The sequence below is a fragment of the Ochotona princeps genome, chromosome 25 (genome assembly GCF_030435755.1).
Source record: "Ochotona princeps isolate mOchPri1 chromosome 25, mOchPri1.hap1, whole genome shotgun sequence".
NCBI classification, from domain to species: Eukaryota; Metazoa; Chordata; class Mammalia; order Lagomorpha; family Ochotonidae; genus Ochotona; species Ochotona princeps.
Window position 1 is genome coordinate 21,770,898 of NC_080856.1, and position 27,578 is coordinate 21,798,475.

The window sequence follows — 27,578 nt, forward strand, 5'->3', positions numbered from 1 at the left end:
CTGGCCCGATCAGATAAGTTACCTGGACCTGATTATCTGGCAAAAGAGATCTAAGAATCCTTTGGGACATGTAGACTTGAGTTCTGGCCTAAACAGATTCCTCACGTTGAACCCAGTGGCTCTTTGTCTTCTGGGTCAGCGCTGAGAACATGGCAAGGGTGTCATCTCTGTGACCCCCAAAGCCCTTCTGAACTCTCCGGCTGTACTTCTCCTCTGCCTCCACATCAAAGTGTTCCCTCGCTGCACTCTGGAGTCTGGTGAGTCCTTTAAATACCCCAACTTGCTCGGTCTTTTATTTAGATCAACAATATCTTCTATGATTAAACTACCACTGGATTTCTGCAAGTCAGACTACTGGAATCACTGAGATTGATTTTAAAAGTAAGTGAAAACAGTTTGTTTCACATAGTTCAAATTTTCATTGATTTGGAGCTGTTGTGCAAACTGGTTTATCACATTTAGTTTAAAAGAGATGGGGGAGGGGAACCTGATAAAGTGAGGACTGCCCCTCCTAGATGAATTATTTGTAACATATATTAGTATAAATACATTTCAACAATTAAATATGTACTTTTGAGGCTATACGAAATATACACATGTCTAAATGAAATGACAAATGACTGTTAAAATAACAAAAAGACTCATGGGCTAAATGAAATGTCCTGAAAATGCATTATTACCATTATTGTGTTTCCTTCAGTTATTACTATCCTTAGCTTGAGTACCTTGAGCCCTGAAATTCCCTTTTCCTACTTGAATAAGAAAATGTCCATGAATGCTTAACTTGTTTAGAGAGTTAATCTACATTTTGAACAGACCTGTGGATATTCCCTTTGTAAATCATGAATTAACATCTGGTCTGAGTTGACCATCTCTGGGCGGCAGGTAGTACGACACTGATCTTTGGTGGTAATGTGAAAGGTGTTGACTAAACATAAATGATGTTACATAATCTTGGAACTGTTGGAACTGTGAATTGTTTGAGAACAGCAGAATCAGTCTTTCAGTAATGTTCTTCTAAAGAAAGTGTTATTTTATTTCTTTGAAAATCAGAGCTGCAGCTGTAGAGGGAGACAGACTGAATGATCCTCAGTCCAGTGTTCACCCCCATATGGCTGAGCCCAGGCAAAGGCCAGGAGCCACAATCTCCTCCATGTCCATGGCAGGGACTCAGGCGCTTGAGCCATCTTCTAATGCTTCCACAGGCATGTTAGCAGGGAGCTGGGTATGTGGAGCGGTCAGCATTTGAACTGGCACTCATTTGGGATGTTGGTTTCTTAGATGGTCTTGTCCTTGGTTTTGGTGGAGCATGGTGGGGCTAAGAATGGTCACATGTTGAAATCAGCCTAAGTTATATGCTTATGCTGATACTCTTACCTGGAAAAGGCTGTGGGTTTTCCATTTGTGGAAGGAAGAAGAGATCTCTTTACTCTCCAAAACAATTTGCTTTCCCTGCTATTACTATTTTGCTTGATAATTTTTTTCCTTTTTTAAAAATATATACATATTTTTTCATTTGAAAGGCAGATTTACACAGAGAAGGAGAGAAAGAGAGAAAGATCTTCCATCTGCTGGTTCACTTTCCAAGTGGCCACAATGGCTAGAACTGAGCCATTCTGAAGCCAGGAGCCAGGACCTTCTTCTGGGTCTCCCATGCAAGCGTAGGGTTTCAAGGCTTTGGGCCATCCTCTCCTGCTTCCCCAGCCAAAAACAGGGAGCTGGACAGGAAGTGAAGCAGCTGGCAATATGAGATTCTGGCACATGGAAGGAAAGGATTTAGCCATGGAGCCATCATGTTGGGCCTGAAAACATTTCAAAAACTTCCTGAAATATCATAGTTCTAGCGATGTTTGCCCTCCAACAAGCTGATAGGACTAAATACTTCTGATGTTACTATTAAATAGATATAAGGGGAATTTGCAAAATTACCACTGAAGACCTGAAATCTACAGATTTTAATTTTCTGGAAGAGGCTTACTTTGACATTAAATCAATATGGACTTTATCAGGCACTATTAGCAGTTAACATGGTGATAAAACTTAAAGGTGGTAATTTCAGATTCACATATGTAATTGAAGAGAAATACACCATTTTCTCTACATTATCAAACTTCTGGTTGACTTACAAAGCTCAAACTGAGGCTTCTTTACAATCTTCAGTAACAATCCATAAAAGTTATAGTTGATTCAACTGAAAGGAGCCTCTTCATATAAATTAGAGTTTGTGCTCACATCTCTGGGACAAGAATCAATTTCAGATAACTCAGTATTCTTTTTCTGTGGGTGTTTCTTACTACTGAACTTGGTCAACAATGTACATTGAACGTCCCCAGGGACTGACTACTGCATTCTCAGTTTTGCCATATCACCATCTCCTCTTCCTTCATGTGTCCCTGTTCCTTCTACTCTTCCTGAGTTTTTTCTCCCCTCCTCCCACTTCTAAGTCCCTGTGGAGTTCTCTGTGTCACTTAAAGTGAAACCAAGCATTCGTGTGCACTTTCCTGAGCTTTTAATTACTGCTGCAAATGCTATTGGTGCATCAATACCATTTGGCCCCAATGGAAAAATATTTGTGGTAGATATTTTAAAAAATATTCTAAAAAGATTTATTTATATAAATTTTCTCTGGTATTGACATGTCTCTGATATTTTGGGTGCCCAGTTTCCACTTTGTAGATTCACTGGACTATGCCTCCTCCCCGTCAACACAACACAGCTCGAGAGGATGTTAAATAGGATGCATCATTAAACAGGAATTATTCTCTTAGTGTGATCTTCAGGAACTTCCATGTCACCCAGAAATAGGCCCACTTTGAGACTCTGTGATTGGGTTACTGCTTTTAAAAAGCAGCAGGGTTTACACTCAACTGGAGTCCATGCTAGAGAACTGCTCTTCATGTCCATCCTATAAGCTTAGTCATTATCTAAGGTGTTGTGTAAACACCCAATCTGTGATTTCTTCTTGGCCACCTGAGAGAAAGGTAACGCAAGCACAAATAATCCCTGGTGCAAATATGTAAATACTAGGGCAGATACAGTTGGATATTTAAATACACAGTCCAATTTTGTCTATCTTGGGCAGAAAGTGAAGCCTACGAAAAGAATAATAGTGGCTCTTAACATTTCCAATGGCAGTTGGCCTAGTTTCTATGTCAAAATATCAGAGAATTTGCATGCTATTAAAATGATTTTGGGGCCCAGTACGACAGCCCAGTGGCTAAAGTCCTTGCCTTGAGTGCGCCAGGATCCCATATGGGTGCCAGTTCATGTCCCAGGCTCTCCACTTCCCATCCAGCTCCCTGCTCGTGGCCTGGGAAAGGAGAAGAGGATGGCCCAAAGCCTTGGAACCCTGCACCCACATGGCAGACCCAGAAGAACCTCTCCTGTAGCCACTTGGAGAGTGAACCAGCAGATGGAAGATCTTTCTATCTCTTCTATCTGTAGACTTTACTTCCAATAAAAAAAGAGGTTGAGATTAATTCAGATTTTATTTTTGTAAAGTCAAGATGCTAATTGTAACCTCCATGGTAACCATAGTACTGTGAAGGTGATTCCACTTGTTAAAGTCATGGCCTCCAATGCCATAGTACAGTAGTCTTCCCTTATTTCTAGTTTTGCTCTCTGCGGTTCTCTACCTATAGGCAACTATAATAAAAATATTAATATAAATTTTCAGAAAATTCATAATTTTAAACGATAAATCATTCTGAATAATCAAAATGTCTTCCTATGTATGTGTCAAGTGACTTTTCTTCCTCATTTGACATCTCAGTTTTCATATTGACTTTTCATATCCAGTGATGGTGTTCAAGTCACTCTTGTTTTGCTTAATAGGCACCACAGTGCCAGAGTAATGATGCTGGCAATTCAGACATGCCAAAGGGACATCATAAAGTTCTTCATTTAAGTGAAAGAAGGAAGACAGATGATCTGCAGGTTGGGGAAACCAGCCCTGGTCATATCTGTTCCTATAGTCTAGTGGTTCTCAAACCTCCCGGAAGCTATAGTTTTGAGACCTTGTTCCACTGCTGCTATGACTCTGGATTGCCAAGGAAATCCTGAAAATCTATTCTGGTACCCGTGACTCAAACCCAGCTGCTAGAATTTCCAAGACTATGAACTCCTTTGTAGTTGAAGAGAATTTAATGTAGGTCCTATATTTGCCCACACTGATAAGAGACCAGATAGATATGTTCCTTGGTTTTCAATGTTCTCTTTTTAGAGAAGTAAGGATAAACTCTCAATGGGTTATGTTATTTATTCACCTCTGATGAAGTTTAAGGAACAGCCATACACAGTATTTCATGGACAATGGTGGAAAAACACAGGTTGAGAAATATATCTGTCAAATCTCTCCTTCCTCCCTCTGCTCCTCCCTCTTCCCCTCCTCTTCTGTTAAATATGTCCTAGGACACCCTCCCAGGACTACTCTCCGTCTGGTGTTCAGATCCATCCCAGAGAGTTGGAAGCTTGTGCTCTGCCTTCAAGATGCTCCTCAGTGCAGCAGATCACCGCCTTCCTCTCAGTGATGGAAACAGCATTCCCATCATTGGGCTTGGTACCTTCTCAGAACCTCAGGCGGTAAGCTTCTTTCACTCTCTGTGTTCTACGTGTGTGGTTAGAATGTGTCGAGAATCTGTAATCCATTTTACATGGATTTTTAAATAAACTCTGTAATAGTGGATGCAGCCTCCAAGGATTACTGTGTGTGAGCATTGAGTCAAAGGTTAAACTAAATCAGTTCAAGGTTAAAACATTGAAAGATAATGAAATGTTTCTGTTCCTTTCACTGAAATTTGGCTGAATGTTATTGACTAGAGTGATCTAAGGCACATGGTAATTCTGAGTTTATGACTGAGTTCATAAGCACTGGTAGGAATAGACACTACAAGTGTGACTATACTGTTTCTAGAACACTATATTCACTAACTTTGCTAACTTTGCTGTGTCATTCTTAAAGTTCCCCAGCCTGCAGCCATATAAATAACTTTTCTTAAAACTTCTATCAAACTCCCCAAAATATACTCTCTATTGCTTTGGCTTGATAAATATGCAGTAGCCTTAGAAGTAGCCTGTCTAGGGTCCGGCGGCGTGGCCTAGCAGCTAAAGTCCTCGCCTTGAATGCCCCCGGGATCCCATGTGGGCACTGGTTCTAATCCTGGCAGCTCCACTTCCCATCCGGATTGGCGCGCACCGGCCATTGCGGCTCACTTGGGGAGTGAATCATCGGATGGAAGATCTTCCTCTCTGTCTCTCCTCTCTGTATATCTGACTTTGTAATAAAAAATAAATAAATCTTTAAAAAAAAAAAAAAAAGAAGTAGCCTGTCTAATTTGCCCATAAATTAAGGTAGCCAGATTTAACATTTTAAAGTTCAAGATAATCAGTTAAGTTTGAATTTCAGATCAACAATGAATTATTTTTAACAACAAATTATTTTTAATATAAGCCTGTCCCATTTAATATTTGAGATCTGTATTTTTGCTATAGCAAAAATAATTCTTACGTATCTGAAATGCTAATTTTTGTGACATCTGCTTTTCTCTTCAAAAGTACTCTAAAGTTTTATGTCCATAACCATCCACATAGCTCTCTACAGGGAATGTTCTCTGGAGAACTCCTTAGGTTAACTTTTGCCGCCTCACTTTGGAGCTTAGTTACTACCATTTGGCCTCTATTGCTGAAAAAATTTCAACCTTCCCAATTTATCAGTAAACCCAGTTCTGCAATGGCATGTCCAGCAATCTGTTTCGGTCCACTGAGGGCAGCTGTAACTGGCTCAATGATTTTGGTGTTTCTGTCATTGAAATATCCCTATCTCTGCTAAAATGTGTGTCAACTGGACCCTGCTAAAAAACAGACTCTTGCTTCATTTTCTCAGTTTACATGGTAGATTCACTCTAGCCTGTCCTCTTGGGGTTTTGTCCAGTTTTTGGCCAGGTTTCATGCCATATGTGAAAGCCTACTTCATTTAGTGTAGGTCATCACTTTTTACAAGTCATTGAAAGCTTTGACAGTACTGTTTCTATTGCTTTTTAAAGTGTGAGGTTATGTTTCAGAGGAAAGGATTCTCATATTAAGACAAAAGAAGCTCTTTTCATAAAAAAATATTCAGTCCCTTCCTGACTTGCTGATGCGAGATCCCCCAAGACATATTCCTGTTTACACTCCTCATCTCCTAAGGTACTGGTTGTGTAGTTCCATCATTCTTTCAGTATGACATCTTCTTTATTCTCTTTGCTGCCCCTTTCACAATTCCTTTTCCTTGCCAAGATATATTGAGACTTACCTGGTGGCTGGGAGAAGATGTGCAAATAGATGCTGCGAAGAGCACATGTTGTTGTTGTACACAGGGCAGAGTCTGCCACATTCTGTTCATGGAAAGTAGGAAATGCCAGTCTTTGACAGGGAGGAGAGACCACTGAAGCAGTATTGTGTCGTTTCTTCTGGTCTATATCCCACTCACTATTTTTAGTTTTCTGTGTGGTATGCTTCTAAAACATCCATTTCATTTTCGATTTTTGGCTCTCTGTTTCCTGTGGGGTTACAAAGTAATTAGAGATAAATTCTAAACTTCTTAATTTTTTCACAATAGATCAATAGCTGTGGGTCATAGACCTCATGTTTGATGCGACCTGACAAGCATTTTTTTTAACACATTTTATTTTTAATAAACATTACATGGCAGATCAGAGTGGGAAGGATTGAGGTTTAGGGAAAATTGGGTGTAATCATTGCTTCCAAATTTGCTATTTCTTATGTTGTGTCTGGGGCAAGGGGAGAGACAAAGGGGGAACCATTCATGACCTTCCACATGTCCAAGCACCCAGGAATGAGGAACCGCCACTTCACATCAACCCAGAGTCTCAACGTGTACATATTTCTAGGGTTCTGTCCAAGTGGTTTGTATAGTTCTGAAATGCTGCCAATTTCACCGATCCAAGGGTGATGCCGCCCTCCCAATGTCTATTGGCAAGCATGTGGTTAGAACACTGAAAAACAGAAGCAGGCAGATGCATTTCTCAACATTCATTACATAATACCAGAACAATTTCTAAATATGAAGTTAAAAACCAGCAGATTAATCCATTACCAACCACACTCTAAAGGACAATTTGAAAATTGTACTTGATGAGATTAAACAGGTGGCTTGGTGGACATCATTATTAGGCCTTTCTTTTCTAAAAGATGATAAGTAAATTAGACACAGTTGTGTTTCTGTAAATACAATCATAACTGAAGCATGATGGGATATGTGGAATCTAAAAAATGAAATCTAAGTCTGCTTTGTGCTGCTGTAACACAAAGCCTTGGACTCTGATTCTGACTGATGTTTGTCCAGAGATTCAACAAACAAATTTAGAAAATGCTCAAAAAAATTCAGGAGCAGGCATTTAGTCTAGCAATTAACACACCATTTCCCACCTTATGGCACCTGGGTTCAATTCCCCACTTGGTTCCTGATTCCAGCTTCCTGCTGATACAGACTTAGGAGCCAGTGGTGATCGCTCAAGTGCTTGTGTCCCTACTATCCAACTGAAAACCTTAGATTGAGTTTCTGATTCTTGTTTCCATTCTGGTCCAGTCCTTGCTATTGTGGGCAATGAATGAGTGGATGGAAACAGTGGATGGATGAGTTTATTTTTTTTTTCCTTTTCATGCTCTTCCTTCCTCAAAAGTAAATAAATTAATGTTAAAAACTGAGTCTGTAATGCACAAAAAGACTTTGTTTTCTTGTCATTATTCCTGAAATAATATAACAACTGCTTAACATTTATGTTGTGGGAGGCATTACAAATACTCTAGATAAAATTTATACTATTCATGATGCAATAGGTTATATGCAAATTCTATGCCATTTTATGTAAAGGTTGTGTGAACTGCCAATAATGGACACATAGCGTCCTGATTAGTAGTGACCAATCTTCAGGAAAGACTTATTTCTCCCCTGACCCACCAATCCCACCCTCCTTGTCATTTCAGACCTATAATGGACTCTGTGCAACATCAGTGAAGATTGCCATTGACGCAGGATACCGACACATTGATGGGGCCTACCTCTACAAAAATGAGCACGAAGTGGGCGAAGCCATCAGGGAGAAGATTGCTGAAGGAAAAGTGCGGCGGGAGGATGTGTTCTACTGTGGCAAGGTGAGCTCTTGTCTTCACGCTGTCTCCTCATATGGATGGTGGATCTGGGACCACCTTTGTACGGTAGAGAATCTTGAACACTCTCAAAGGAGGGATTTGAGTCTTTACAGATTTTTGTGTTTGGGGATCTTAGAAGCAATGCCACGTAATTAGTGAGGAACAGTGACATTATGTATTTAGTAATAACTTCTTTTTTTGTTTAAGGTGAATTTAAGATGATACCAAAATCATACAAAATAGGATTTTCAATATTATTGTATTATCAGATCATGGGGGAAGTGATAGATACCTTAATATTTTGAGAAGAGGAATAGAGTCAACTTCTGCAATCAGTGGAGTTTGTTTAATAAAACCAAACATAAAGACCAGTTAATAAGTCCACAAATTCTAGGGGCCTACATTGTGGTGCAACCTATTAAGCTGGTGGCTGCAGTGCCAGTATCCTATGTAACCACTGGCTTGAGGCCAACTGTACTTCCAATCCATCTCTCTTCTAATGCATCTAAGCAAGCAACAGAAGATGTCCCCAGTGTTAGGGACACTGCACCCATGTGGGAGACACAGATGGAGTTCTAGGCTCATGGCTTCAGCCTGCCCAGGCCCTGGATGCTGTGGCTTTGAGAGGCAGTGAACCAGTGGAAAAAAGATCTTTCTGTACTTCTCTTTCTCTTTCTCTCTCTGTGTGTGGCATTGGTCTCACATTTTCCAAATAAGTAAATATATGTCTTTAAAAAAGTTTACAAATCTAAGATCCAGTTATGTGAGCATCCTGGGCAGGCACACCATGTAAGCCTCTGGTTTGACGTCTTACAGTCATTTCTCCATTTGGCAGGTGCTAAAGTTAGTGTCTAAGAAAAAAGTAATTAAAGCATCCTGCAAAATCCTTCTTTTTCTTTTTTTTTTTTTAAAGATTTATTCATTTTATTACAGCCAGATATACAGAGAGGAGGAGAGACAGAGAGGAAGATCTTCCGTCCGATGATTCACTCCCCAAGTGAGCTGCAACGGGCCGATGCGCACTGATCCGATGCCGGGAACCAGGAACCTTTTCCGGGTCTCCCACGTGGGTGCAGTGTCCCAATGCATTGGGCCGTCCTCAACTGCTTTCCCAGGCCACAAGCAGGGAGCTGGATGGGAAGTGGAGCTTCCGGGATTAGAACCGGCGCCCATATGGGATCCCGGGGCTTTCAAGGCGAGGACTTTAGCCGCTAGGCCACGCCGCCGGGCCCAAAAATCCTTCTTTTTCTAATTTGAGAGACAGAATGAGACACACACACACACACACACACACACACACAGAGAGAGAGAGAGAGAGAGAGAATGAACTTCCCAGGGTCTGCAATGAAGCTGGAGTGAGGTACAGTAAAGAATTTAACCCAGGCACACGGATGTGGTACAGGAGGCACTTAACAATTAATTAATTAAGCCTAACATAATCTAAAACCCTTACATTTCCTCAGAAAGTATAATTGTCTTACATTCTTATATTTTCTGTGTATAATTCAGTAATGTGCTTCACAGCCTAAAGCACAGGCAGGCACAGCAGAACTGTGCCAGGTTACATCAACAGAGAGTGTGTGGCTGTGTCCCAGTGAGAGGTAGTTGTTATGGCCCCAGAGCAGCACTGGCTTTCACTGCAGCTCAGCTTGTGCCTGAGAGGCAGTGTCTGGCAGTGGGTAAGTGCACAGACTCTGGTGCTAGACCACCAGCCTAGCATTCCGGCTCTGTCACTAGGAGCTATTAGCAGTTTAGAGTTTCTGAACCTTAGTTTTAGTTTCTGTAAAGGAGGGATAATAAGGTACGATTATTATGAATTAAGATGAGCAAAATACTTAATCCATATCTAGCACAAAGCTGATATGCTAGGTGTCTGTTGAATAAACATGATCAAGAAAAGAAATAAAGTCATTAAAATAAACAGCAGGATTTCGCTTAGAAGGAACAGTAAACACAACACCAAGTGTTCCCACAGTAATGACAAAATACGCTTTGCACTGATTTCTCCACATTTAGTTTTCTTTGCATTACCATGGCAAAAAGGATTTGTCTGAGTGTCTCTGGGAAACTATAATTTTGTGTACAGAACTTCCATATGATCAACCAAATCTTAATGCCTCTTTATGTACACTTAGAAATTAAGCAAATTCTTAGTGAGAACTGACAGAATTAACTTGAAATATTTTTTTAAATATGAAATGCTTCACAAATTTGGGGTGATGTTTGTACAGGTGCCACACTAATCTCAATATCATTTCAATTTTAATATATGTGCTGCCAATGTGAGCACAATTAACCTGAATTCTGATGGATCTAATGAGTACAAAAGAGCAGGAAAAGGGATTTAAATGCATGCAGTTTAACCTTGCACCAGGCATTGGTACAATCTGCTCCAAGATGAAGGGCTCCTTGAAGCCACATATAACCATATTCTTATTTGAAAATTTGAAATATACATTTTTTCATAGTGGTAGGAAGCTGAAGCGGCAGGCCAGGTCTAGACATCTGCTGAATGCTTGTTCTCTGGTTTCACAGTGAGGTTAAATGAACACACTATGGGCCAAAGAGGAAATTAACATGGGGCAGGAGAAGACTTTGTCAATGAGGTAGGCACTCTGTGGTCAAGGGTTTTACAAAGGTTTTACAAAGGCTACATAATTGTAAAAGGAATGTGAACCTTAGCTAACTCTTCCCCTTTAATTATTTCAGCTGTGGGCCACTAACCTTGACCCAGCGACGGTGCGGCCAGCCCTGGAGAGGACACTCAAGGTCCTCACGCTTGATTATGTGGATCTTTACATCATTGAACTGCCCATGGCCTTCAAGGTGAGTGCAGATGCCTAGAAGCTGGGCTTCTACACCCCCGTGAGTACAAGCCAGTAGTTACAAGCAGGAAGCATGTTTGTTACTGAGAACCACGTAGGCCTGCATCCCGACTATTTTCAATCTTACTTCAATGTTGTTTCCATTAACGTTTATTTTTCCTACTATCGCTGAACCTCCCTTTATCAAACCAGGACGTGGTCCTTATTATTCCACATTTTAGATATCTAGCATCCAGATACAACCTTCTTCTCAATCATACTCTGATAAAATCAACCGTTTTCAACATAATACAAAGTAGTACAGACAACCTCCTTTATACCCTCTCCCAAAGAGTCAGATTTTTGGATCCAGCTCTAAGGTCAGATTTCTAGATGATATCTGTTCTTCCAGTTAAAATAAAGCCATTTCTCAGACTTTCTTAAGCTACAAATTCAATATTAATTTAAAAACCAATAATGTACCTAATATGCACAGTTGAAGAGCGTATGTCATCTTCAATTTTATTCATGGAAGGAGAGATTGGGAAATAAAACTGACTACTTTGCTATAATGTAAATCAGAGTTTGCTGGTCAGGAAGAACAAGGACTCTCTACCACCACAGAGGCCAAAATTGCTTGAGTTAACCACTCTTGCTTTTTGGTCTTCCCATAGCTGACAAAAGGGTTGACTCTCCTCTGTGGTCACCATCCAACTCTATGGCAGACTTTGGGGAAGATGTCTCTTTTACATCCTGCTTCTTGGAGACACGGGTTTGAAGCTTTCACAGTGCCTCGGTCATTGTTCTGCCTATCTGCTAAAACCACAACTTAGTGATAGCCATCCTGGTCTCTAACTCAAAATAAAACAATTAGGCAGGGTACTGGTGGCCTGGGATTTTTCCTTTAATAGGAACTTGATAACTATTATTTGCCTAGGCCCAATTCCAACGTAGATTCATTGTGCAATTAGTTGCTTTGGTAGATTCAACACATGATAGTTATTCTGACACTTTGGTCCATTGCCGTGTTGGCTTCTAATTTCTGCCATTTGCATCAGTCCTAAGAGATGGAGGACTCACGTGACATGTTAAGTGAAGCTATTTTATGTCACACATGGGGGGTGAGGAACAGCAGAAACCCAGCCTTCAAGTAATCCTGCATCCTCAAGCTCAGGAAAACTGCTCATAGACTGAATAAAATCTCACCTGTGTATGTCATTGGCTGCAGATAAGGGATTCCAATAGCAATGCCATAATGTTTATTTTCTCTAGGGCTCGTTTGCAGGATCCATCCTATCTCAAAATGTTACATTTCCAATACGTTTTGGTGTTATTCTTGAGACCTACAGATAAGAACAGGAGATGAGCCATCTATGGGCTTGCCCAGCACCAGTCTTTGATTTCCCACTAAGCCATATGTATTCTACTTGAAGGTAACCGATTTTCTAACACAGCAAGGCTCAGAACTCGCCATTTACTTTTTTACATTGCATCACAAAACAGAGAGAATCCATTTTAGTAAAGCATTATTTGATAAACCTAGTAGCAACAAATACATTTCTCTTTTTCACAAAATCCAACTGAAAGCTACAAAAAAGGTGAACTAGTTTAGTGTTTTTCTACCAACACACAAAACTGCAGTCTTGGCAAGCCCATTGTCTGAATTTTAGGACTCTGCAAGGTGATGATTGATACGTTGTTACATACATAATAGAAGCTGCCACTTTTCAACTGGAGGTAAAAAGCAGAGTGATAGAGAAGGTAAAGGCACAGAAAGGAAGGAAGGGAGAGAGAGACGGAGATCTTCCATCTCCTGGTTTACTCTCCAAACAGAAGTAACATTCATTATGGGGCAGTGTCAAACCAGGGGCCAGAAACTGTATTGTGGTTTCTCACATGTGTGGGAGGCACACAAGTATTTGGGCCATCCTCCATGGATTCCCAGGCACATTAGCAGGAGTGCTAGCTTGGAGCTGAGTAGGCAGATTTGCACTACACTCTGATATGGTATTCTGACATTGTGAGTGGTAAATTAATCCACTGTGCCTCAGTACAGCTCCCTCAAATAGCTTGATTTTATTACCCTGGCATAAAGAAATTGAATTACATATGTTCTTGTTTACAGCCTGGTGATGAAACCTATCCCAAAGATGAGAATGGCAAATGGTTATATCACAAGACAAATTTATGTGCCACGTGGGAGGTGAGTGGAGTGTCTATGTTTTAAAGATTTATTTATTTTTATATGAAATGCTAAGTTAGAAGGAGAGTCACAAAGAGAAAGATCTTCCATCCATTAATTCACTCCCCAAATGTGCGCAACAGCCAGAGCTAAGTTAACCTGAAGTTGGGAGTCAGCATCCCCCTCAGGGTCTCCCATGCAACTGCAGGGGCCATCCTCTACTGCTGTCCCAGGCCACAAGCAAGGAGCTGCAGGGAAGTGGAGCAGTTGAGTCATTAACCGACACCCAAATGGGATCCCAGCACATGCAAGGTGAGGATTAAGCCACTGAGCCATCTAGACCCGGAAGAAGCTGCTGGTTTCTGGCTTTGGATTGGCTCAGCTTTGGCCACTGTGTACATCTGAGGAGTGAACCAGCAAATGAGAGATCTTTCTCTCTGTTTCTCCTTCTGTAAATCTGCCTTTACAAAAAATAAGCAAATATTTTATATATATTTATTTTATACTATATATTTTATATAGCTGCCAGCTTTAGCTTCCAATTTGTTTCCCACCACTGCAGATCTTAGGAGCCAGTGGTAGTGGCTCAAGTAATTGGGTTCCTACGCCAGAAGAGGAATCCTGAATAGCGTTCCTGGGTTTGCTTCCGGCCTCTGACTAGTCCTGGTTTTTAAAGGCAGCTAGGGAGTAAGCCAGTGGTGGGAATTCTCCCATCATGATTCTTTTCTGTGTCTCTCAAATAAGTAAATATGTAGCTATTATTCACACTTGCAATAACTATATAAATATGTGACTCTGTTTTTTCTTGAAATACAGGAAAACATCAGTAAGCCCAGAATTACAATGGTCGACGTTTGGCATACTTTTTCACCTACTTAGAAGTCAGTAAAAGTCAGAATTAATGTTTTATGTGTATATAAACATATCTGCTTGTATTGTATATTTATAAACACACTTAGATAAGACAGAAGATGAGACAAAGTATTCTGCATTCAAATAGGAGAGTATATGTGTTTCATACACACTGAAACATTTATAAAAACGGATGAGTTTTATTACCAAATCAGTATCTATTACAAAAATGGAAGGTAAGATATGATACGCAGAATTTTCAAAACTCATTCTGTCATCAGATCCTGCCTCACACACCCTGCCCCCTTTTCCTTCACAGGATGCTTTTGAAGCGCACAAGGTCTTACTTTTGATGAATCATGGCTGTGCAAGCATTACCCTCACTGACTTTGCACTTGACTTGAAAGGTGTACCCCAAGTGGCTGTTTTGTCACCGTGCCAAACGCTGTACACGAGGCACGTAATCTTGCTGCTTGACCTGTTGTCACCCACAGGCTTTGGAAGCTTGCAAAGATGCTGGCTTGGTGAAATCCCTTGGAGTATCCAACTTCAACCGCAGGCAGCTGGAGCTCATCCTGAACAAGCCAGGGCTCAAGCACAAGCCGGTCAGCAACCAGGTACAACTTCACAGCTTCCACTGTGGAGGAGCGGCCCCAGCACAACGCTGGCACAGGCCAGCACACACACTCCTGTGATCGGTTTCAATTGTGTCACCAAAGAAGAAGTCTTAAAACATGCAATGCATACCAAAACACCTAAAAACGTTTTTGAAGGCAAAAACAATGAAAGAAGATGATGCCTCCAAAACGTTGAGACATCATATAGAATATTTCAATTAGTGCGGAGCCAGTAGAGGGAACTATGTACAAGTAAATGGAAATTAACCAACACCTTAGAAATGGCCCCTATGTAATGAAAGCTTAATTAAAGTAACCAACACTAATTGCAAAGAGATGGTTTCTGGTGAATATCATGAGGAAAATGATTATATGTAGGAAAAATGTAGATCTTTGCTTCAAATTAAACTCAAAATTAATGTTCCTTTGGTCAGGAAGAAAGAGGACAGAAAAAATCAGTTGTAAATACTAGAAAACATCTTCAGTTTAACAAAGCATTGGCTAGAAAGAAAAAAAGGAAAATCACAGAGACAACCTTTTTATTCTTCAATTTTATTTTTTTAAAGATTTATTAATTTTTATTGGAATGTCATATTTACAGATAGAAGGAGAGAAAAGATGATCTTCCAACTGCAGGTTATTTCCCCAAGAGGCCACAAGAGCCAGAGATGAGCCATTCAAACCAGGAACCAGGAGCTTCCTCCGTGTGGGTGCAGGGTCCCAAGGCTTTGGACCATCCTGCACTGCCGAAATTAGGGAACTTGATGGAAAGTGGTTCAGGCAAGACATAAACTAGCACCTATATGAGATTCCTGTGATCACAAGGCAAAGAAATTAGCCACTAGGCTACCACCCCAACCCACAACAACTTTGAAATCTTAATATATAAACATCTGGAAATAGCAAAGAAAAATAAGTAAAATTCTTAGAAATTAAGTAGTGATTATAGTTTACATCCTGATGAGTTAAAAACATAACAGAAATTAGGGGGAAAAGTTGATGAGGAAAAGCATTAACATTCAGGATGCCCAGATGGGCTTAAGTGTGTGTTTATCTTGGCATTGTTTGAGTCGAAAAATTCAAGAAATGATTCAATAAATGATAAGACACATATAAAAACATAACAGTAGATATTTCTGAGTTGTTTTGGTAGAAAAATGTGCAGACTATTAAGGAGAAAGACCTAGATCCAAAATGTAATATAAGGTATGGGGCGAATATGTTATTATTAAGTCAAATTGTATTGAAGATTTTTTTTAAACTTTATGTAAAACACATTTGATTACTAGAATCTGATGTTGTGCCCCTTCCTCTCTCTCCAATGGAACCATGTAGGTCGAGTGCCATCCATACTTCACTCAGCCAAAACTCCTGAAATTTTGTCAACAACATGACATTGTTATTATTGCATATAGCCCCTTGGGGACTGCTAGGAATCCAAAGTGGTAAGTTATGCTACACATCTCTCGCACAAGTATTTCCTTAAATATACGGAACAAAACTAATACCATTTACGTTACTGAAATGACCCTAGTTGGCTGTGGGATCTAATCCATTATGCCGATTGTCCTAAAATAATACAGTTTTAAACACTTAAAATGACCAGTAAATGTACCTCTTTTGGTAAGTTGGAAAGTTTATAGCCTATGAAGTATTCACACAATTAAAAATCTAGGTTTCATGGTGTTAGAAAGTAACTGCTTAAATTCATTATGTACTAACATGTATTAGACCTAATACATCCATCTCTATGAATTGTTGTAGGAATTTCTTAAGCTATGAAATCATCTATCAGTGCCTAGTACATAGGAAAGTTCCAATAAATATTTACCCAATTGTTATTTAGTAAAACTTTTTTTTAAGAAAAAAAGACTTATTTTAATTGGAAAGGCAGATCATATTTATGGAAAGAAGGAGAGACAGAAAGATTTTCCATCCCCCAAATGGCCACCAGAGCCAGAGCAGAGCCATCCTAAGTCAGGAGCTTACCCTGGGCCTCCCACAGAGGTCCCATGGCTCTGGGCCATCTTCTACTGCTTTCTCAAGCTATAAGCAGGGTGTTGGATGGCAAGTGGTGCATCCAGGACACAAATTGGTGCCCATATGGGAGCCTGGCACTTACAAGTTGAGGATTTAGCCATCGAACCATTGTCTGGGTCCCAGTAGAGCTTTTATAGTCACATTCTGAAATATTGGAATTACTTGCTTTATTGTATTTATTTATTTTGCTCTCTGTATCCAGTGTTGACACTACCACTTGGATGTATTCCACAAAATACAAACTACCCACGCTAAGATAATTTCAGAAGCTGTGGCTCTCCTTGCACTTGAGTCCTTCTGGAGCCTTTTTCCGTGTGCCTTCTCTTAGACTCTCTGTAGGCTCAGCAGGCAGCTCTGGGAACTTGCTGCTTGGATCCTCTCCTACAAGGAGCAGCTCTTCATTGAAGGGCTTCTGTGCACTCAGAGAGCTTGATCACAGGCGACCCCAAAATGTCCTGGGACATCCCCAGTTGAAGGGCGAGACAGAGGAGAGGATTTGGTTGTCATCAGTCTGGCTAAACATGGTGCATTCTTGCTTTCTAAAAAGGGTGAACACGTCTTCCCCACCTTTGTTGGAGGATGCACTGCTAAACTCACTAGGGAAAAAGTACAAGAAGACGGCAGCCCAAATTGCTCTGCGTTTCAACATCCAGCGAGGGGTGGTTGTCATTCCTAAAAGCTTTAATCCTGCAAGGATCAAAGAAAACTTTCAGGTGAGAGAATTGGCTTTTGGAAATGTGAAAATATGAGTGTGTTTGTTGCCTCTGCTTGCAGAGAGCCTCACTTTGACTCTTGAGAAACTTGCAATTCTGTGTTGCTTTCTTGTATGCCAGCTGCCTGAGCCTGCTGCCCCATCGTTTTATAATTTGTATCCCTTGGAGACTGCTAGCTGCTTGTTTGCTGCTAGCTGACTTCAACCTTCTGCCCTCTTCTCTCTTGACTCTGGATATTCTCTACTCACTTCACCACAACAGAAACGCGTACGGTTTAGCTTTTATTATACACTTCCTCCTGTCTCAATGGCTTTGGTAGAAGCTGGGGGTAAATTTGTGAATTATTGTTAGTATTATTCAAAGATTTAGTAATTTTTATTGGAAAGGTAGATTCACTGAGTAAAAGAGAAACAGAAAGATCATCCAAGCCCCGGTTCACTCCCCAAGTGTCCACAACGGCCTGAGCTGGGCCAATCCTAAGCCAGGAGTTTCTTGCGGTCTCCTGCATGGATGTAGAGTCCCAAGGATTTGTGTCATCTTCTACTGCTTTCCCAGGCCACAGACAGGGAGCTGGATGGGAAGTGGAGCAGCTGGGACATGAATCAGTGCCACATGGGATCCTGGCAGATACAAGGCCAGGATTTAACCAACAGGCTGCTGTGCCAGCCCCAAATTTGAGAATTCTTGCAGCAAATCATTAAGGATTTTATTTGCTCTGTACATAATTTGTGATCATTATTATACCCCTCAGGTGAGGAAAGAAGCTACTAGACAACAGAGTAATTGTTCTGTTACCGCCAAAGATGAATGCAAAGTACCATGTAAAATTAGTAACTGCCCATTTGTTTATAACAAATTTCAAAGTAAATTATTTGTTCAGCTCTGCTTATAAAGATAAGTATGGATAAATTTTAAAAAATAAACAGGAAAGAGTATGTGTCCCCTCATACAGAAAAAAATAATTTAATGCTTGAGCATATTTCATAAGTGACTGGTGGACTCAGTAACTGGGATAAGGCAGACGCTTTCATCTTTTATTTCACTCTACCTTGCACCAGCATTGCTCTAACAGTTCTTAGTGAACTCACTGTGCACACAGATATCCCTCCTGCCTTATAGCTGCCTGTGCATTTCAGCCCTTGGAAACTGCAGTTACTGACACTTCCTAACTTCTCCATGGACTCAATTTCAAACATGTTTCTTTTTCAAGCATTTTCAGTTGTTCCTGTTTACTGACTGGGTGACTTGCACCAGTTTATAAAGAAGATTTAAGTGAAAAAGAAGTTCCTATATAAGTTTACTTACCACTGAAGCTGTTACTTCTGTTTCTTACGTTCTTAAGTTTCTTAAGAGCAAAAGCTGTTTCCATTGCTTCCAATTCCTATTCCCCATGATCTCTTACAATCGTTCAAATCAAATTTCCACCCTGACTGCTGCACTGCCCATCCAGCTCTCTGCTTATGATCTGAGAAAGTGCGTGCAAGACAGTGCCAAACCTTGGGACCACGCAGCTGCATGGGAGATCCTGAAGGGCTTCTCAGCTCTGCTCATCCTCAGTCATTGCAGTCGTTCAGGGGAGGCAACCAAGGGGTGGAAGACATTTCTGTCTCTCCTCTATAAAACAAATAAATCTCAGAACAAAATAAAAAGTAAATCGTTAGGCTCACTCTCAGGCACTCCATGAAATCCTGCATCAGTACAAGATCTGCAGCTCTACAACGCCACTGCGTTCATCTGCAGCCTTCGGACTCAACGGGCATGAAGCAGAACGGCTGCTTGAACAAGAATTCATTTTGATTGGTCATTCTTATTTTTGTATTATTCAAATGTCTGATCTTTATAGTCTCATAAAATTAAATAGTTGAACAATTAACAACAAATAATAATGCCCTGAAAATAGCAATTTGAACACAATTTACTAAAGGAACAATTGAGCAAATCTGTTACATCTGTCTACACTATGATTACCATAGTCCAACGAGTAAAGTCAGTCCATGTGTTTGATAGGAAAGATCAGTAAAGTACTATGCAACTGAAGTTACAGAATAAAGAAAGTAGAAGTACTGTATTTTCTTCTTCTTATTTTAATGTGTGGGAGGAACACCTGTGAAGGGAAGTAAGCTGGTGGGAAAGATAAAAGGAACTTGCATTTTAAAAGCTGTGTACTTGTTTTGCTGGCATTGTAGTACAGCAGGTTAGTTGTCACTTGAGTTTGGCATCCTATATTGTCGTGTCTGTTTCAGTCTTGGCTGCTCTGCTTCCCACCCAGCTTTCTGCTCCTGCACTTGGAAAAGCAGCAAATGATGTCCCAAGTGCCATCCATGTGTAATACCAGGATGCAGTCCCTGCTCTTGGCTTTGACTTGGCCCAAATGTGGCTCTTGTGGTCTTTTAGGGAGTGAACCACTGTTTAGCAGCTCTTTCTTTCTTGCTCTCCCCAACCCTATCTTGCTGTGCTTTTCAAATAAATAATAAATATTTATTAAAATATGTGCTCATTTATTTTAAAAAGGTATTCCGAAACAGAAAGGAACAGGCAGATAAAAAGGTCCACAAGATGAAGTGTGAAGCGATCTGAGTTTGGGGAGGTTTTGGCCCCATGAAGCTCGGGTACAACACCATCATGGTTGTGCTCCACCTTACCTACCTGCAAGTGTGGGATTTCCCATTTAACTCCATATTTCTCTGTATACTGCTGTCAAATACTACTCATAGTTAAACTTTATAAATCAATAATACATTTAAAAATGCAGTATGCACAAAGTATGTGAATATAAAGAAAAATAAAACTATGATTATGCTGTTAAAATAAAAAGGTAGACAAGACATTGAAGCCATGTGAGAAAGTATTTCACGATATAAAAAATAAAGTTTGGAAAAATAATCAAATTTACAAAATAGGAATTAAAAGAGCAAAAGAAAGTAGCAGTCCAAAATAAAAAATGGAGCAATTAAAAAAAAAAAGATTAAATTTCCTTCATTGAAAGTGAAGGTGATAGGTTGTGGAGAGGATTTAATGATTCATTCCCCAGAAAAGCCACAACACTCGGCTAGCTGGAAGCCAGGAGTCTGGGGCTCCCTGCAGGTGGTAGAGGCCCAAGCACTCTGGCCATCTTTGCTGCTTTTCCTTTTGCAGTAGCAGCGAGCTACACAGAAAACAGAGCAGCCAGCACTTGGACTAGCGCTCTGTTCTGAAATCCTAGCATTCCCACTGGACCCCAAGGTGAGCATCTTACACAGAAAAAATAAGAAATCTTCTACTTCTGGAATGTCAGTAAAATTCCTGAACATTTGTTATTTGAGAGAGCATTTGGAATATCTTGCAAAATATCCTCAGCAACTATCTCAAGCATGCAGAGCTAAAAAGAGCATCCAGCCCCACTTCCGGTGGTGTCTCCAGAAGCAGCCCCACCCTTCTCAGGCATGCACAGAGATGCTCCTATACCTGTGGAGGGCTCCCACAGCGGTCCCACACTCCCTCACCTCAAGCTTAACCCATCTTCCACCTCCAAGAATGTTCTTTTATTTTGGTTGTTCCAGATCTTTGACTTTCGTCTTACTGAAGATGAGATGAAGGACATTGAAGCCTTGAATAAAAATGTCCGATATGTGGAATTGCTCATGTAAGTTTTGGGGGGTTTGTTAATAAGAAATGGCCCAGTGGTTTTGGATTGTTAGGCATCTACCAACAGAGCTATCATGTACCCGTGTATCTGTAAGAAACACTGGTGTAAATATAATGCACAGCTTATTCTAAATGTCCACAATGAGGGGATTTAAAAAAATTCATGGGAAAACAGAGTTAGATAACATTCATTTTTCATGAACTTTCTGAGGTCCCCCCTTATGCTCAGAAATTCCCACAACTTCACATTTTTATTTGGCCTTGATTTTACCCAAAAGGCTGGGAAGTGATTACCCCAGAGGATCATTTAAGAGTCCTGATTTAAGCCATTCCATGACTTAGGTTAAAGGAGGACATGCCAAGGATTCTAAGAATTATCTCACAATGTACATGTGTTAGACAACTGACTCTGTACATGCATGTTAGAGAATAATGTAGATATTTTAGAGAATTAACTCATTACATACAGGTTTGGGAATTTTACCTCATTACATAGATATATGAGAATTGATTCATTATAGATATGTTAGAAAATTCATGTATGTTATAGAATTAACTCATGTGTATGTCAGAGAAACTAAGCCATGTGTACAATTTAGAGAATGAACTGATTAAGCACATATGTTGGGGCACCGAAACGCATGAAGCTTAAACAACTGATTCATACATATATGTTAGAGAATCAACTCATGTACAAGTTATCTTGATGGATTTATGTTAGACAATTAATTTATAATGTGTATTCGTTAAACAATAGCAGTGAAAGTATCAGCAAAACACATTTATTCCTTCCAAAAATGCAGAGTGATGCACTAATTGGAGCAAAGTTTTCTAAGAAATACTGTAAGAATTTCCTGGAAGAAAGGCACTGCAATAAAGCAGGAAAAGAAGTGTCAGCTTGCAAATTTCCTGCTTACAAAACTTATAGCTTCCAGATCTACTGTTAACTAATTTCCCACAATGGAATTTCCTACATTCTTTCAAAGTGTTACTACATTCAATTAATCCATTTAACTAATCCTTTATTTACTAAATATTACGTTTTTCAAAATAAAATATCATATAGATGTTACATATATGAACATCTATCTAAACACATGCACTTTATTTTCATTTATATCATTCTGCATTACTTCCCAGTATTTGAATCATCTAAAGAGCCTTCTTTGTTTGGCAATTTTTAACTTCGCATTTAGAAAATACTCACTAAAATGGTTAATATAGTTGGCCATTTGTCCTCTAAACTGTACCTCCTTGATGATACAGAAGATACTCTGGTATAATATTGCATATCTGAACTACTGTTAAAACAATTTCTGAATGTTAATTAATGAGGGAAAAATTGAGGTGCTACCCAGCCTCAAAAACTAAAAACACAAGCTCATGATATTTTTCCAGAACTGAGAGAGGTTGATTAACAGTGCTTAAAGACAAATAGATATGATTAAATTATGATTAGACAGCAAGAGGTAACCAATCCACCACTGCACTGATCTTTTTTTCACAGACATGTGTAACATGAGTCAGTTTGACATTTCTTACTTTTAACACCAATTCTAGCCTATTGTTCAGGAAATAGTTTGAAAACTAGCAAGATGAAAAAACTGTTAAGCTATATGAACCAACAAATTATCATTTAGAAATTCTGGGTCACATATATATTTTTTTCATTCAGCTGGTCATCAACATGGGGGAGCCTTTTTTACTTTATATTTTAATTTAAAGTTTATGGTAACTTGGAAAGAACTGAATCATGACAGGGTCAGACCCTGCAGACCTTTTATAACCTATCTCAACATTGTTATTTCAGGCACAGGTTCATCATCATCACTATCAACAGTAATGAACACTTTACTGGTCATTCCCTTTGTAGATCTCAAAGTTTTACACACTCACAAGGTGTAGTGAGAGGGGACAGCAAGCATTTCTGATGAGAAGAGTTTGGAAGAGCTCATGCAGTTCATTTTGAGGGAGGGATGCAGGGTCCAGAGAGGTGTGGAGGGAGGAGCTGAGAATTGTCCTGAAAACACAGGCAGCCATGACTAGCCTCTGGCTCTTTTCATGTTGTCCTTATTATCGTTGTGCTGATCAAAATGTTAACATGGTAACACCCTCACCATCGTACTCACACCCACACTCTGGGTGCCCTCCAGGGCTGCAGGGAAAGGCACTGGCTTGAGGGAAAATACGAGAGAAACATGGAGAGAGACCAGGAAATAATCAGAAGATGTGAATAACCCACATGGCATTATGACTTTTGCAGTGACTGTTTTTCTTCTGGGGGTTGTGTTTGCAGGTGGAGTGATCATCCTGAATACCCATTTAATGATGAATACTGATTTCAGAGCACCCCTGAGCAGACTGTTTCTCCCTTTGAGCTTGTAGACTTTGGGCTGAGTAGTTCCAAAAGATGCGGACGTGACAAGGGTTTTACTGTCCTCAAAGTGATAATGAAATTAAGCCTAACTTTTGTGTAGTGTACGTGACTTTGATTTAGGTAGACTTAATGTAAGTAGTTCAAATCTGATGAAATAACTATTTGGAAATTATCAGCTAGAAATATTTAGATTGATGTCTTCTATATTTCAGACTAAAATATTTAAAGACTTAGAAAAGGTTTAAAAGGCAACATTTAAAAACAGTAACTCATGAATCTGCGCACTAACATTAAGGAGTTTGAATTCTTTAGTAGTCAACAGGATGATCAAAAGTGGGGACACCCAGCAGATGACGCACTCATCATACACTATTGACAAGGAAGTAATTTTTCCCACATGAGAAGAAACAGAGGGCAGAATGTAGAAAAGGCTTAAGATACAGCTACGTCATCACTACAGAGCTCAGCAAAGTCCTCAGGATCTTGTCGTTGTAATGTAATTTTGTTCCACCCAATATGTGTTTCTATAGCATTTATGCAGCATGCAGGATGGATTTTTACTAGTTCTCCCTTGCGTCCTTAATGGGTTTTAATCTCCAACAAACCTGCAACGGGTCACCTGCATGGGCTCTGTCTTATCCCCTCATCCACAATCATCAAAAGCTGCTGCTGATTGAAAGTGACTTGCAAAACCAACATCACAAATAAACTCTATCAGAAAATCATTCCAAGACTGCTGTTGTAAAAGCAAGTACTTTAAAAGGATTTAAGAAATATAATGAAAGACAGTCAAAAAGTTATTATGCTTATATTTTTAGGAGTGTTACTGCGAAAGCCATATACATTTTGAGAAAGTGGCAAGCTGAAAATACCATTAGCAATTTACTGTCCATAAATTTTCTAAAAGTACATAAGATTATTAGAATTCAGCATTACAGACATAACTTTTCACTTAAACTAAATCAATTATTTGTTCACAATAGATCACTGTCATAGGATGAGAGAACTTTTAAAAAATTGCAGGTTTCAGAACAAATTTTTTTTTTTTATAATCTATTTTATTGTGTTGTTGACAATCTTTACATAGTTAATTACAGTTAAAGAAAGAAAAAGAAAAGAAGAAAAGAAAGAAGAAAAGAAAAAAAAAAAGGTTCAGGGGGATAGGGAAGTGGGTAATACTATTATGTCCACATTGTTTCCATCTTGTATCTGAGGTAATGGGGGATATTGAGGGGGAAGCCCCACCCGGTTTCCCGCCCACCCCGAGTCCCGGATGTGGGGCATGCAGAACAAATTCTTATCATCTGCATTGCATAAGCACATATTTTATTGCTTAAAAGTCTGATACTATACTTTTCAATGATTCTAATACTAATAACTGTATAATGCTGTCAAGAATAATAAAGTATGATGATCTTTTTTCCTCTATATGAATCTCCATTCATTTTCTAAAATGGGTGAAGGGGAAGAATCATCAATTCAATGAAATTAAAAGTCCTGTGACTGAGTCCTGCCATCCATTTAGTACTGGAAGGGGAGGAAACAAAAAGGGATACCACAACAAAACAGCGGAACGTTGAGTACTGAACCATGTTGTCCAAACACTGCAAAAACACTTCTCCAAACTAGGCTTCTATCTCTGGAAACTCTCAATTTTTGATTTAATTAGATTTAATTTGTATATATTTCCTTCATTAAGGTTTTAGGGTTTTCAGTGTGCAGGGAGAAAAGAAATCCTGGAGCCTATGGAACTGTATCATAAAGTAATAAATTAAATAATTAAAAAATTTATTTTCATTTGATAGGGTGACAGATACAGAGACAGGCATATATATAAAATATTATTAATGCAGTCTATATGTCTCTATATACAGCCTATATATATCTACATTGTTATATATATTAAAAAAATATATATATCATAGAAACAGTTAATGCCCAGCTTCTCAAGGGCAGAAGCTCCTGGGCTCAGAGCCCTTCTAGGCTCTGCTCATTTGTATTCTTTAAATTCACATGATGTGAAGTAGAAAAACCTGGGGCCTGTATCATAACACAGTAGATTATTCTGCCTGAGGCACCAACATCCCATATAGGCGCTGATGAATGTCCTGAGTGTCCCACTTCCTAAGCAGCTTTCTGCTAATAGCCTGGGAAGGCAGTGGAGAATGGCTCAAGTCACCAGACCCCTGCAGCAAGAGGGAGACTCAGAGAAAACTCCTGGCTCCTGGCTTCAGACTGACCAAGCTCTAGCCATTGCAGCTATTTAAGGAGTGAACCAGTAGGTGAAAGCTGTCTCGTTCTCTTTTATTATCTCTTTGTAACTCTGCCTTTCAAAGATAAATATTTTTAAAAAGAAAAACCAAATAAATATTTTTTAAAAATTTATAAAAGAAAAAGAAAAAAAATAGATACATCTAAGTAATACTTCTCTGAGTTTCATCAGCCCCTCTAGATTGAACCTGTGGTTAGAGTCATGGGAAGCTTGGTTTACTGCAGGTTGGTCAGAAGCATGAGTCACAGCTGAGGGCTGCCATCTGCAGTGGGGAAGTGTGATGAGGCTGAGCCCCAATCTGCACTGTGGTCCTATACGCAAACGGAGAGTGTCAGAACTGAATCAAACGGGGCAAAACTCAGTTGGTAACTGGTGGAGAACTGCTTGTACCATAGGAAATAAACCCACTTACATCTGACATCAGAAGTGTTGTTAGGAGCAGGCGGTGTGGCACAGTACGTTACGCCTCCACCTATGATACAGCACCTTATATAAGCACCACTGCTCCACTTCCGATCCAGATTCCTGCTAATGCACTTGCGAAGGTAGTAGAACTGCATGGGTCTGCACCCTATGCTGGGATGTGGAACAAGCTCCTGGATTTGGCCTGGCCCAGCTCTGGTTATTGTGGCCATTTCTCCCTCATCTCTCCTTCTCTCCGTAACTCTGCCTTTCAAATAAATAACTCTTAAAAGAGAAATGCTGTGTTGACTGGCTGTGTGAGAGTAGGTATAACTTAATTTTAGTGGGTCTCCTTACTTTTTGATCTTAGAGGAAGGGATTTCATGTTTTCATGTTTTCACTGTAGGCTGGTGACACATGGCCCTTATTGTTCTAAAACAGGTTCCTCTATACCTAATTGTTGAGCAAGTTTGTATCTTTAAAGGGTATTGCATTTTGTCAAATGGCTTTTATGCATTTATTGAGATAATTATGTGATTTTTAGATACCCTATTGTAAATGAAGTAAGTTTGCCAATGTTGAGCCATCATTGCATCTCAGAGATACTCACTTTCAGCGTGACGAATGATCTTTTTTTACACACAGTTAAATTTGGTTTTCTAGTATTTCACTGAGGATTTCTATATCCATGTTCATTAAGGGATATTGGTCTTTAATTTTCTCTTCTCACAGTACTCTTTCTATGATGGTAATGTTGGCCTTGCAAAAATGATTTTGGAAGCGTTTCTTCATTTTCAATGTTTTCAAAGTATTTTTATAGAGGGTGGCATTAATCCACTTTCAATATTTGTAGAATTTGGCAAACCATCAGGTCTTGGCTTTTTCATCAATGGGAGATTTTTCATTACTCTTGGACTCCTTACTGCTTTGTTCCTAATTTCTGATTGTTAATCATCCAGTCTTGCTAGGCTGTATGCTTCTAGAAGTGCATCTGTTCCTACCAGTTTATCCAGCTTGTATATAATTATAGTGGTTTCCTATGATGCTCTGTATTTCTTTGGTCTCAGTAGTTATTATCTCCTCTTTATTTCTGGCTTCATCCATTCAGTGTTCTTTTTTTTTAAAAGTCAGTTTAGCTTAATTTTATTTTTAATTTAAGAGATGAAAACAAAGAAACCTCTGGCCACTGGTTCACTCCTTCAAAGTCCACAATGGTCAGGGCTGTGTTAAGACCAAAATCAGGGGCTAGAACACAATCCCGCTCCCACAAGGGTTGCAGGAACCCAATTAGCTGAGTATCTTCACTGCCCTCCAGGCTCAGCATCTATGGGAAGCTGCAGTCAAGAACCAGAGCTGGAAATCAAACCCAGATCACATCAGTATGGGATACAGGCATCTTCATTGCCAGTAAATACTCATTCCATAGATACATATTTATCAATTTTATATTTTCAAAAGATCCACTCCTTGGTTTTAACAACCTTATTGTTTTTCTAGACTTTTTATCATTGATTTATGCTCTGATACTCATTTCCTTTCTTCTACTT

The 27,578-nt window shown here is 39.5% G+C and overlaps 1 protein-coding gene, 1 long non-coding RNA gene and 1 other non-coding gene across 4 annotated transcripts; 1 reads left to right on the top strand and 2 right to left on the bottom strand.

Annotated features, from left to right (window-relative positions):
* The first annotated feature begins 213 nt into the window (after positions 1 to 213).
* On the top strand, positions 214 to 23,583 carry LOC101530477 (aldo-keto reductase family 1 member D1-like). Of its 2 annotated transcripts, none has more exons than XM_012929616.2 (10): positions 214 to 257; positions 4,411 to 4,581; positions 7,984 to 8,151; positions 10,858 to 10,974; positions 13,078 to 13,155; positions 14,481 to 14,603; positions 15,939 to 16,048; positions 17,191 to 17,356; positions 20,896 to 20,978; positions 23,277 to 23,583. In XM_012929616.2, the coding sequence occupies exons 2-10, from the start codon at positions 4,489 to 4,491 to the stop codon at positions 23,317 to 23,319; spliced, it is 981 nt and encodes a 326-aa protein (XP_012785070.2). In that variant the 5' UTR covers positions 214 to 257; positions 4,411 to 4,488; the 3' UTR covers positions 23,320 to 23,583. The 2 variants fall into 2 exon arrangements, with proteins under 2 accessions (XP_012785070.2, XP_058537386.1); XM_058681403.1 differs by having other exon boundaries at positions 4,448 to 4,581.
* On the bottom strand, positions 6,481 to 7,568 carry LOC131483390 (uncharacterized). The gene is made up of 3 exons (XR_009247633.1): positions 7,454 to 7,568; positions 6,808 to 6,992; positions 6,481 to 6,536 (listed from the first exon to the last, which is right to left on the bottom strand). It is a non-coding gene; the product is annotated as an uncharacterized LOC131483390 (long non-coding RNA).
* On the bottom strand, positions 10,336 to 10,438 carry LOC118760267 (U6 spliceosomal RNA). Its single transcript, XR_004996683.2, has one exon. It is a non-coding gene; the product is annotated as a U6 spliceosomal RNA (small nuclear RNA).
* Positions 23,584 to 27,578: the final 3,995 nt, after the last annotated feature.